This window comes from Eretmochelys imbricata, chromosome 4 (genome assembly GCF_965152235.1).
Source record: "Eretmochelys imbricata isolate rEreImb1 chromosome 4, rEreImb1.hap1, whole genome shotgun sequence".
Taxonomy (NCBI): Eukaryota; Metazoa; Chordata; order Testudines; family Cheloniidae; genus Eretmochelys; species Eretmochelys imbricata.
Window position 1 is genome coordinate 120,330,146 of NC_135575.1, and position 12,808 is coordinate 120,342,953.

The 12,808-nt window shown below is 41.3% G+C and overlaps 1 protein-coding gene across 1 annotated transcript in view; it reads right to left on the reverse strand.

Moving 5' to 3' along the window:
• JAKMIP1 (janus kinase and microtubule interacting protein 1) overlaps positions 1 to 12,808 on the reverse strand; it is a 247,120-nt gene that overhangs the window by 34,276 nt on the left and 200,036 nt on the right. Inside the window, exons 17-21 of the mRNA XM_077815868.1 lie at positions 12,577 to 12,630; positions 11,654 to 11,719; positions 6,664 to 6,732; positions 3,101 to 3,178; positions 1,208 to 1,411 (exon numbers count right to left, since the gene is read on the reverse strand). Coding sequence (XP_077671994.1) covers positions 1,208 to 1,411; positions 3,101 to 3,178; positions 6,664 to 6,732; positions 11,654 to 11,719; positions 12,577 to 12,630 — 471 coding nt within the window. The remainder of the gene's footprint in view (positions 1 to 1,207; positions 1,412 to 3,100; positions 3,179 to 6,663; positions 6,733 to 11,653; positions 11,720 to 12,576; positions 12,631 to 12,808) is intronic.

Here is a 12,808-nt window from a genome sequence, read left to right on the forward strand (position 1 = left end):
TGCCTCGAGTCAGTTCCAGTCTGTCTAAAATGGTAACTTTTATCTCTGGATTTGAGCCAGACTGCTTGTCATTCAAGGCTTGGTATACTGCCTCGGCCTCTCCTGTCCCCTGTCAGAAATGGTGCCACCCTGGCCACCCAAGTTGACTCCTTCCAGCTGGCAGCACTGGCCACTCACTCAAAGGTGCAGAGGAAAGCCTCAGGGTCATCTTCTGAGCCCAACTTCACCTACCATGGCCTGGCCTACCTGAGCTGCCCTCTTCAGGACCAGCAAGACTCCCTGGAGCCCATTTCTGCAGGTGCTTCAGGAACTGTTTTTGTTGACCCTACAGGAGTTGTGGCTGACTGTTATGATGCCAACAGCTGGATGTCTCCTCCCATCCTATCCTACTAAAAAAGGAAGGGGGAAATCCACCAGGTAAACCCTGCTAACCATCACTTCTGCCACTGTCCTTTCTATAACTGCTTTCCTGTTCTCCACTTTTTCTTATGCTGCCTCATCTTTCTCTCAGTTCCAGAAGCTGTCTGCCTGCCCACATTCTCCACCACATATAGGGCTACCGGCCTATCTTCCCCAGCCAAGGAAGGAATTACATGACCTCCAAGTCTCTTTCAGACCCTTCCTTCAGGGCACGGTTTATTAACTCAATCAAATAAAGTCACACGGTAACACAATACCAAGTTATTCCCCTGACCAACCCAGGTTGCAGGGGGTCCAGAAGCCTTTCAATCTGCATCTCTCCCTGTTCCAGGGCCAGTCACAAGAGCCAGCCTCAGCTCTCAGCTGACTAAATTCAGCCCTTTATCCATCTGATCCCTTCTCAGCTGGATTAGATAATCAAACAGGGCTGGCTGGACACAGGGTCACTGGCCCTTAAAGGTGCAGGCCAGCCTCTTACAGTGTTCTATGCAGGCAGACCCAGTCTGTCCATGGAGCCCCCTTGAAGTCAGCATAGCTCTGCTCACACGGAACAATTTACAAGATGGAGGCCTTAGACTATAAGCTCTCTGGGACAGTCCGTTGTATTTTGTGTATGTACAGTGCCCATGCGGTCCCAATTCTGATTGGGGCTCCCTGGAATGACAGCAATATAAATAATAAGACTAGGACTAATTTAGCAAGGTGACAGTGATGTAGTACTCTTGTGCTGATGATGGTGGTGACAGTTGTGGTAACACTGATGTGGGGCGAAGGAGTGGTGAGTTACCTGCTGTGCCTGCTGCAGCAGCTCCATGCGCTCATGCAAGATCTGGCTATCAAACTCGCGGCTCTGCCTCAGGATCTGCCTCCGCACCTTGTCCACCGCAGCTCGCAAATCCTCCCTCTGCACTTCATTCAATGACTCACTCGCCCGCCTTCCAGGGTCCTGCTGCAGAGCGTTATACAGCGTGGCTTCCAGCTCCTGGATTTTCTAATGCCAACCCAAATCACACACAAACAGGCTCACGTTTGAATACAGCAGGCAAACAAACCAACACGACAACAACGCTTGCAAGCCAAGCTTAACGGGGAGGAAGGACACAGCTAGAGAGCAGAAAAGCAGCACTCGTGAGCAGTGAAGAGCATTCCATACACCGTGCACATGTTCTTATGAGACTGTTTCCAGCATGGGCCTTGTGTTCTGTTCACTTGAATGATTGATTTGTTTAATTTAACCAGAGTTCACAGTACGTGTTGGGAAAGACAAAAGATTCAGCATTTTCCCAGATGCCAAGTTTTTGTTCAATTCAACCAGGGCCCCACTGCCAATTCTAAGTTAAAAGGTTAGTGCCAAACAAGTGTTTTCCCTCATTGCAGCTGGATTGTTAAATCAGCCTAGGGAATAAAACTGTTTACAAGGCATCAAAAAGAAGAACTGCAAGTGATATAACAACTTACTGCAAGAAAAAGCCTGTCACTCATTTCTCTCTCTCCGACCCTACCGTTCTAATCTGCTGTTATTCCAGGTTTCCTTCATTCTCTTTGTTCTGAGTTATCATAAGCAATTCCAGAGACTCGTCTCTCAAGGGGATCAAAGGTTAAAGCACAGAATCAGAAATTTCATCAAGTAAAGAAACACCTGTGTTTTCTGGTCTGTCAGGGTACTTGAGGGCTAGGGCACACCAATAGATCTTTTGTTTCTTGTTAGTTTCTCGTCAATTTTACTTTCAGTTTCTCATGCACTAACCAAATGCGGCAATATTTGGGAGGCGAACAGCAGAGAATGTTAAAATCCAAACAGAAATCTATATTCACCGACTAAAATAAGACATCTTATTTCTTTTACAATTATGTTTTGTATGATCATATGAAAGAACACCATCCAGAACAACATTATTTGGATCTAAATTATCTGATAGCAACCCACTAAACCTCACAACACCTTTGTGAGGTAGGTAATTGTCTCTATTTTACAGATGCATAAACTATGGCAGAGAGAGTTTAAATGGGTTGCCCAAGGTCACATAGTATTAGGAATGGAACACAGATACTCAATCTCCCAGTTACCTCCTTTAAACACTAGACCACACTGCTTCCCTAAGAATTCTTTTCCAATTTGAAAAGCCTACAATATGTAAACAATCCTTCATGCCACAATACTTCTGTTTCTTGAGGTTTTACTCCACCTAATGAAGCTGAGTGCACTAATGTGCTAATTCAGAGGATTTTCCTTATTTTGTTGCTCAACCTGAGACGACCAAAACCTGTGATTTTATTTAAGAAGTCTATAAGAGGTTAAAATAGATAGGATGGAAAGAATGGACATCTCTGGGTTTGCAGAAGTTAATAGCAAAATATTTACAAATAGCTGGAAAAATAACATTTGAAATGTTTTATAGTCATTTTCTGCATATTTTACTCATGATCACCGTGCACACTGTTAGCCTCGCTCTGGCAATCAATTCTACCACCAAAATGTTGCATTTTGCACATTTTAGAATAACAATTCCAATTATTTTAACCCATTTCCTGCGTCATCTATCCTCCATTTAAGTAATTTTTGGTTTCCTAATCTAGCAGAACAAAAAATCATTTAAAAAAGAACCCTATTTAAATTTTTTCATCTGTATTTTATCAAATCTGATCAAGCATGAAAATTTAATGACTGTTCTTTTCCTACCATGTAAGCCTGGTCCAGAGCTTGTTTCCTGTAGTCGAGTTCTTCCTCTAAATAACCCTTCTGTTTACTGAACAGGTCCTGAGCAATAATAAAAACAATGGAGGGTTTGTTCTTTATCCTAAGTCATGAGGAATCATAAAGTTCACCATTTTTTTGGTATGCGATCTCTCAGTCACTGTCACCTGAAAGCAACTGAGAACCTAAAGCCATGGGTCATATTTATAGTTAGGCTATTTAGAGTATTAGATTAAAAAAAAATACTAATCAAAAACCATCATATTAACTATGTGTATCTAGAAAGCACCTTTCCTTTGATGATCTCTAAAATACAGTACAAACCTTAAGGGCAAGATCCTGCCTTTATCTGACAGAGGCACACACAAAGGAGGGAGAGACGGGTGAAGCATGTCCACCATGTGTGTAGTACAAGAGCCATTATTTACACAAGGCAGGCCAAGAGAGGGGAGAAAATCATGTTGTTAAGTGCACTTCACTGCTCCTTTGAAAATGAGTAATATATGCTCCTGAAGGGTTCATGCTGCAGACCTCAGTCTATGTACTAGCTTGGCAAGTGTGCAGCTATGTGCTCTAGTCAGCAAATTTTATTTGAATTAGGAAGTGGGGGGGAGGGGACTAGCTGATGTGGGGTCCAGGACCCCTCCTTAGTGCAAGGCAGAGATCCTGCTCCACTGCGAGCATAGACTGAAAAGAGGTTCTTTACGCCCTCTGGTTCCCATCAGACTTGCCTGGCGGAGGGCAAGATTTGGTTCTAAATTTACATCACTCCTATAAAGGTAGGTAACTCTAGTCTGAGATGGGTAAACTGCAGGCCAGAGAAGTTAAGGGACTTTGCCTACACAGTTGCAGAAGCTAGTATTAGAACTCAGGATTTCTGAGTACTTTTCAATCACTAAACTCACTCATCCTCATAATAATACCTTATCTGTACGTTGCTATAGCACGTTTGTTCCTGACCAACTGGCCACCAGGTGTTTTACCGGCCACCTGGATATTATACATGGATCATATCTGCTGTCACTGAAATGCTGAACAGATTAGGATTCCACGGAACTCAATATCGAAAACTGAAGCTCTAGGAAGACTGAGTCTTAGAATGAGACTCTAAATAGTTAGAATTTAGCCAGTACACAGAGACCAGCAAACTTGCTCTTGAAAAAAGTGCTCTGGAACTTTTAATAAGCACAAGTAAACACCATAATCAGGCTGGAAAATACTGGCTTTATATGATTCTTTTTGTGGTGATGGGTGCTCATAAACAAGTAGTCCAGAAAGCAGAAAGGCAGTTTGGTCAGACTTACCATTTATAGTCATTTTTATTTAAAGATGAACTTTTGTGTTTCCTCAACATATGGAACAAAAAGCAGTTTAAATATAAATCCATGTACTTTATAATAAAGGCCTTTAGCTTTCATTAAAAATAAAAAATGGGCTAGTGTGTATAACGAAAGGCTTTTAAAAGCAGAAAGCTTTGCCAGAAATTATTGGCCTATGTCAATAGTAAGAAAAGATGTTCAGATTGACTCCGGGTTTTGTTTGCTTTCAAATGCAATTCCCAATAATGTCTGTGGGAATTGTGCACATAAGTATAAGGACAGAATTTGGACAAACATCAGTAATTAGTAATAAATCAAAATTCCTGTTTGAAATGTTATTTGGCTTAAAAGAAAACTGCTCAGCCCAGTAACCTGACAGTCTGAAGTGTCAGTAAGCATAAGAACTAATTATATATATTGTTCCTTATTATTGGAGGTACCCCAGTTGTTGAAATAAGCCATTATTTCTTACAATGGCAGCATGGAAGTCAAATATGGGAGACTAGAACAAGGTTCCATGCTGTTTTCATTCTGATATAATTCATAAACAAACTGTAATGTTTAATGTTTTCAGACTTTATTAAACACTGGAGTTCTTTCAATGATCCATGAACTAATATAAAAGCAAAATGGGAACTTATTTCAGTCTTGGATGCTGGATGTTTATTGGCAATGGCACAATTATTGTTAATTATTTTTTTCTATTACAGCAGCACCCAGAAGGGCCCAATACAAGATCCAGGCCCCAGTGGGTGCTGTACAAACATACAATAAGAGACAGTCTCTGCCCTAAAGAGCTTGCAACTTAAGTAGACAGGAGAAAGAGTGAGAAGGGAAACAGGCACACGGAGGGGAAGTGACTTGCTCAAGTCCCAGTCTAGTGCCCTAGCCACGGGACCACACTGACTCGCAGGTGATATCACCATCATTTAAGCAAGGTGGCCACTACCAGCAATAGGAGTCAGAAATTGTAATAAGGATGGGATTTTCAGAAGCACTCGGCATTGGTCTAACTCTACTCCCACAGGAAGCAGCTAGGCCAATGCTGAGCACTTCTGAAAATCTCACTGTAAAATATATTTTCATATTTATTACACAAGTTATGCCGGGCAAGATGTGACTATTGCTTTTGAGACTGACAGATTGCTGACCTGAGCAAATACATACAGTTACTTGGTGCGTAAATACTCAGAAGCTTGAAGTGAACATGAATTACAGATATCACAGATTGCAAATGAAAACATCTATATGTCAAGTTAGAGAGACGCAACATATTTGTTCCAATTTACTTTTTAAAATAATCTAGTGTTTTCCATTTTTTCCTAAAAAAATGTTATTTTTTTACATTTTCCAACTCAGAGTTACAAATACAGTCATTCTTGGTGTAATACAGATAAAAGGGCCCACACCTTGCATTACATGATTATTAGTATCATGCCCCATTCTCAAAGGCAGTGCACCAGACAATGAGCCAATAAAGCCAAATTCTAATCTTGATGCTGACAGCCAAAGGCAAGAAAGTCACTTCACCCATCAGCCTCAGTCTCCCTTTCTGTAAGATGGGGATAATGTTGTTTATCTATCTACTGGGAAAATGTATGGCAAGGTTTAATCAGTATTTGTACATCAATTGGAAGATGAAAAGCGCTACATGCATGATAAATCAACAAAACTAAACATTCATTCAGAAAATCTTCATACAACATACAGCAAAAGGAGAGCTTAGTATCATATCAAATTTGTAGTGAAAGACTTAATTGCACTTTGGAATTCATCCATCCTTGAGAGGGAAGAGAGGTTATGGCAAAAAAGCAGAAGCAGGAAGAGGACTTCATTAGTTGATATTACACACCAAAGGCCAAATTAATCCCGGGTGCAATTCTACTGAAATTTGACTTCAAGACTCCAAAGAACCTGCTGTTGCCAAACAAAATAATATACCTAGAAAGCACACTGACAGGTTTCATACTATTTGCTTATTATACCCTTTTGGGTGATATTTTGCCGGTACAGCCATGTTTCAGTCTCAGTTGAATTAGTTTTTTCTCTACACATCAAAGGCATTAGCCATTAAACAGTGTTTTATAAATCTATTCCTGACAGCACCATGAGGTCATCCCCACTACAAAGAAAACGGCAACAACTTAACATGTCATTGTGTTTACCGACTTCTCTCAGAAATGGAGATCTAGCTGAGTGAGTGACTTTTTTAGAATGATCATTTCTTACCTTTTCATTCTCCAGGTCCATCATCTTCTGTGTCAGTGCAGCTTCTGTTCCTTCTATTTGTTTTAGCCACTATATGAACACGGCAGGAACAAGAGGAATAGAAAAAGGTGAGAATACAGCCTTTGGAAGGGCGTCATTGAAAGTTAATTTGTTGATGACAGTGCCAATTGCATGCTTCATCCCCTTCCCCACACCATTAACTGTTCAGCTTTTTCAAACTACAAATAAATAAATGAGAAGGAGGGAACTGGGAAGACTAATTATGAGTGGAGGCTGCTGCAGTGCCAGGGTTAATCCTTCCACCTCTAAAGGCCTAGGTTCAAATGTGACTGGAGTCAAGAAACCAAATTAATTGATGGTTTCATCCTTGCTGCTTCCCAGGCACATTTGTCCACATCACAAACCCACCCCATTGGTGTCAGGGCCCAATCTTGCAATCCTTTCTTATGGTAACTTAAACCAGTGGGAGTATTTGTATGAGGAAGGATTGCAGAATCCATCCTTTAGTTGGCGCAATTCACAGCATTTACTGAGAGCAAGCTCATTACTAGAACGAGAGGGGCATTGAAGGTGAACAGGGGTGTGTGCAGGAATTTAAATTTGACCACATTCTGTGCCCCCACTGCAGCCCTGGGGCCAGAAGAGCTTGCTCTCCTCACTGCAGGCCCTGGGCCAGAGGAGTTCTGTGTCCCCATGTCCCTGCTTCCCCCTCACCACCCCCCCGTTGGGCACTGCCCTGGAGGTGAAGATTAAGATGGGTAGGAAGAACTGTGTAAAGAAATTCATGCAGTGGCTACCATCCGATCAATCTCTTATTATTATGCTTTAAAAAATGTGACCAAGGTGAAAAGAAGAAAGGTCATTGCATTCCAACTGTAAGATGATACACAGTGGAAACTACAGTTATGCGTCTTGAATATTAATGATGGCTAAGAGTATGCTAACATTCAGCTTTACGGGCTGTCAGGACGGATGGGAATTCTCATTCTTGTTCATGGTTTTATTTTATTTCATTTCTTCATTGGGTTACAGATTCCCTTACAACACAATCTAGATATTTTTTTTTTTTGGTAGGGCCAGTTTTCACTGAAGTCGGTAGGAGCTTCACCATTGAGTTTAGCAGGAGCAAGGTTGGGCACTTAGAATATTAAGTAGAAGAACTCTGGGGGGAGTGATGAATCTTTGGTAACTTTTGTTTAAATAGCTTGATTTAACTCTGATATGTGATGTGATTTAGGGCTCTACTGATATTTAAAGACAGACGTTGGGCCAATAAAACATATTACCTCACTCACCTCTGTCCTATATATACATACAGACACGCTAAAATGTCATGGTTTTAAATAGCTGATAGTCATTTCTTCCCTCACTACCTGATGAGACCTAACTACAGAATTCTGCATTTTCCTGCTAGCAGCTGAGATCAGTAACACCTAAGCATTAACTGTGCTGCACCTTTGACCTTAATTAAGAGCATCACAACAATAGGCAGCATCCTGCCTATTTAAGCATCAGACCCCATGTTCAGCAGCACCTTTTCAGTTCACTTTAAAGCCGCTTAACAGGGAGGCCCAGAACCCTTAATTCTTCATTTGTGGCGTTTGCCTAATTAACGTGGTAAGGAAGGAGTCAATGGACTGAATGGTTGGATTTGGTAATTAGAGCAACTCAAATGACCTACACTTGTGACAGGAAGCTGTTTCTACAGTAAAGAGGATGGGGGAAATCTGATTTCTGATTTAAATGACTCTGTGATTGAAATCCAAGGAGTCTGTCTCCCACAAATATCTCCCACAGATACATTTTAACATGCAGAAACTTCAGTGAGTTACTGCTGCCTCCATGGATTAGGAAATTGTTTAGTGCAGGGGTGGGCAAATTACGGCCCGGGGGCTGCATCCGGCCCTCCAGACGTTTTAATCTGGCCCTTGAATTCCCGCCAGGAAGAAGGGTCTCGGGCTTTCCCCACTGTGTACGGCTCCCGGAAGCAGCAGCATGTCCCGCCTCCAGCTCCTACACTTAGGAGCAGCCATTGGGCTCTGCACGCTGCTCCCACCCAAGCGCTATCCCGGCAGCTCCCATTGGCCAGGAACTGCAGCCAATGGGAGCTGCTGGGGCAACACCTGCAGACAGGGCAGTGTGCAGAGCTGCCTGGGCATGCCTCCCTGTAGGAGCAGGAGTGGGGACATGGGAGCTGCTTGAGGTAAGCGCCACGTGGAGCCTACATCTCTGACCCCCTCCCACACCCCGACCCCCTGCCCCAGCCCTGATCCCTCTCCTGCCCTCCAAACCCCTCGGTCCCAGCCCGGAGCACCCTCCCACACCCTGAACTCCTCATTTCTGGCCCCACCCCAGAGCCCACACCACCAGCCGGAGCCCTCACCCCCTCCCGCATCCTGACCCCCAATTTTGTGAGCATTCATGGCTCACCATACAATTTCCATACCTAGATGTGGACCTCGGGCCAAAAAGTTTGCCCACCCCCTGGTTGAGTGGATAGAACATGGAACGACCTGGGTTCAATTTAATCTGCCTCGTGCCTCAGTTCCTCATCAGTAAAATAGGGATAATACGTCCCTGCCTCACAGGTGTGCTATGTGGATTAATTCATTACTGAGTTTTAGTCATTAATTGATTGTGAGGCACTGACGACGGTGGTGTAAAAGTACATAGACAGACTCTCATGTTAAAATCAGACAACCTGTGTGTTAGTTAGAAGGACAGAACCAAACACTCCACCTTTTTGAACAAGCTGATTAAACAGTAAGACTACCATAGAAATCCTCCTCTGGTCAGCTGAAGACTAACAGAAGTACTGTCAATAGGAATAGTTCCTATGAGGTAACCAAAAACAGATTTTTTGCAGAGGAGGTGTAAAAGATACCTGCTATTTTCCGAAGCCCCTTTTGTAATTTCTTTTTCTATTGTTATAAAGGATTTCCCATATTGACAACAAGCTCACAGTTTATTCTTAGAGGCAGGATTGCTGTGATTGGACACTAATGGAAATAACCTGCAAGAGGTCACTAAGCTTCTATATAAGAGGGCTAGCTTCCGTGACCCTTACTCTCTCAAATAGTCCCACTGATTTCAGTGACAATGCTCTGGTGAATATGAACCAGCTTGAGTGAGGACTGCACAGTCCAGCCCTTATTGCTTGTGTAATTTTGCTCTTCCTTTTGTCTACTGATCTAGCCATTTATCATAGATTTTTCAATTTTTTCTCATTAGAGTTTAAGATCTATGATTGTCTGTTGTAACACAGTGACAGATACAACATTTGTAATGGTTTATTCAGTTTTATTTTGTTTACACTGATAACATAGTTGAATCATTAATCAATTAATCTGAATAGTGGAGTTTTCATGCTAGACTTCCATTTTGAAGTTCAGAAATGGACCTGTGCAGGTATAGATATAAAGCTATAAATGGCAGACTTATTGGGATGGGGCAATATAGCAGCTTCTTCAGTAGAAAGGAAACGTCTTCCTTCCTAGCCAAGTTAAATAGAATAATTATTGGCTTCATTACTATGTTCTCTCTACGAATGAAGAAAGTGGAGAGCAAGTTCTACAGTCACATTGAAGTGGGTGACTTGTCTAATTTATCTGTCCTGTGGAAAATATTTTTGGTCCTATCCTATGACAATGTTGAACAAGCGAAGATCACATTTACTAAAAGAAATGTATTCCCTCTTGGACCTCTTCCTTCTTCTTTCACTCATAAGTATCAGGAGATCATAATAATCTGCTCTGTTTGATCACAGATCTGTTGCTGAAGGACATGGATGATTATTACACAAGAAGGAAAAGGCAGCAGGATAAATCAATGGTGCGTGTGCACATGTGCATGTGTGTGAGAGAGTGATATCATACAAGTAATTCTCAGCTTGAGAACTATTATTTGAATGATAAATGGTTTGTTAAATTACATTTCAGTTGTCCAATGGCTACAACTGGTTTTTAAGACTATGGGAAAATGAAATTGCTATTTCCAAGACCAGTTGACTTTATTTTTATACTAGTGAAGACTGCCAGGCATACCAGTCGGGAGATAAACATCCTTTAGTAAGGAGTTTAGAAACCTCTCCACTTAATACACAGCAGCACAACCAGCTGCACTGTACTAGCTCAGTGAAATCCCAGGAGAGGACCAAACCCTAACAACAGAAATACTGAATCATGTTTTCATAATTCTGTCTTCCCCATGTGGCACAAGAAGGGAGATAACCAAGAGACTAATGCAATTTTCAAAAGTGCTTGAACTGTGTGATCCAAGAGGTAAAACATCATGCAAGTTAAGGTTAGAATGAATTTCTCACTAACACACTGTTAGGTAAAGGAAAGTGTGGGACATTAAAGGGCAGTATGTATTTTTAGACCATTCTGAAAGACATACATTTGTGGCTGTGTCATGGAAAGATATTAAAGGTCAATTGTTCAAGAACTAGCAGCCTATGTTCTTACAAAATAGTGCACAGGTGGCACATGAAAGGAGCGATCCTGTGAGGTGCTGAGCACTTTCTTTTTCTACTGACTTCCACAGTAGAGGATGGTATTGAGCTCCAGGAGGTTTTCAGAACCTTGGAGACATGGGCCCAGAACTGGTCTTCATTGTATGAACTTTGCAAAGCACTGAGAACCTCCAGTGATGTGCTGAGCACCCTCAATTCCTCAAAAGGTCACTGGGAGTTGAGGTTGATGACATTTCCCAGATTAGGCTTCTTTTATCCCAAAGTTTTTTTACAGCTTTGTTTTAATGGTAACGTCTCCGGAGGAAATTTTCATTTTTAAAGTTATATTTTAAATGTTTGAATGTATATTCAGGCCCCCACAAGTACAATCCCAATAAAGCCACAGGTTATGATGCCTCCATGCTCACATCCATGTTAATTTAACAGAAAGGCCATGCGTCACTGACAAATCATCCTTCCGGTTCTAGGATGGTATGCTCAGTGTTTATGCAAACAAAAAACTTTACTGAAATCTACCTTTTCACAGAGGGAAAGTACAGTCCCAGCTTGGATTATTGCAACCTGTTCTTCATTTCTCAAATTCTAAAATACAGAAAAGATGCAACTGTATTTCACATTGGATTGTAAATCCATTCTCCAAAACAAGTGAGAGAGATCTTGATTTTATTGTATGTACCACAGAGCATTGGCTCTCTTTATTTTTTAAAAAGACAAGCACAGAAAATGTCCAGTGACAACAAATAAATAAAGCTAAAGTAAGTGAATACAGTCCCTACACTTGTTAGTTCAATGCATCATTCTCACCATGCCTTGAAAAAAGAGCATGGTCTAAGGTGGCCTCAATCTAGTGATTTTTTGAAAAATGTCAATTCATTGGACTGCCATCCTAATGCAAAAAAATCTTGCACCGAAGCCAAGGGAGCACTGAAGAATTAGACTTGTTATTGAACAGCGCAATACTGATTGCTTTGAAAGTGCTTTTGGATCTCACTGCATAGAATATAATCTAGAGCCAACCCTCAAACTTTGTGGATCAGACTAAAGCTACGATAAAATCTTTCCTTTCTAAGGTATTTCTAGGGCACCCTTTGTTGTAGAATCTAAACTTCTGTGTTACTATTTCAGGGAATCAATATAGAAAAATGAGCTTTAACTTATTTCCTACTCTTAATTTTGTTCTAACCTTTATTACACCATATCTTGTGCATTCCCCGTGCCACAACTTTTAGTGCCACTCACCAGCGACCCACATCTGTCCTGAAAAACACAGATGTGACTCCCACTGAAGTCAATTCCCATTGAAGGGATTGCATCTATGCTGGCAAAAATGGGCCCTAACATTTGGTACTGAATATGCAAATATAGCCATAGAAAGTCTCTTAATGCATATTTGCTGGCATGCCATTCCATGGGAGTAATTGAAATAAAGAAATTGTTACCCCATTATCTCCAAGGATATCAAGCTTCTTCATAAGTTCAGAAATATTCACATCCTGGAAAATATTTTTAACATTCATTATTCATAAAGGAGAAAACACATCATTAGATACTAATTTTTTTACACGGTCTTTATGCCCTTTTGTATGCAAGAAGACTCCAAAAGCTGAATGTTAGTTTTGCATCACAGTGACACAAATGCTACTGTTATGTTTACAGTGGATCAAATGGTAC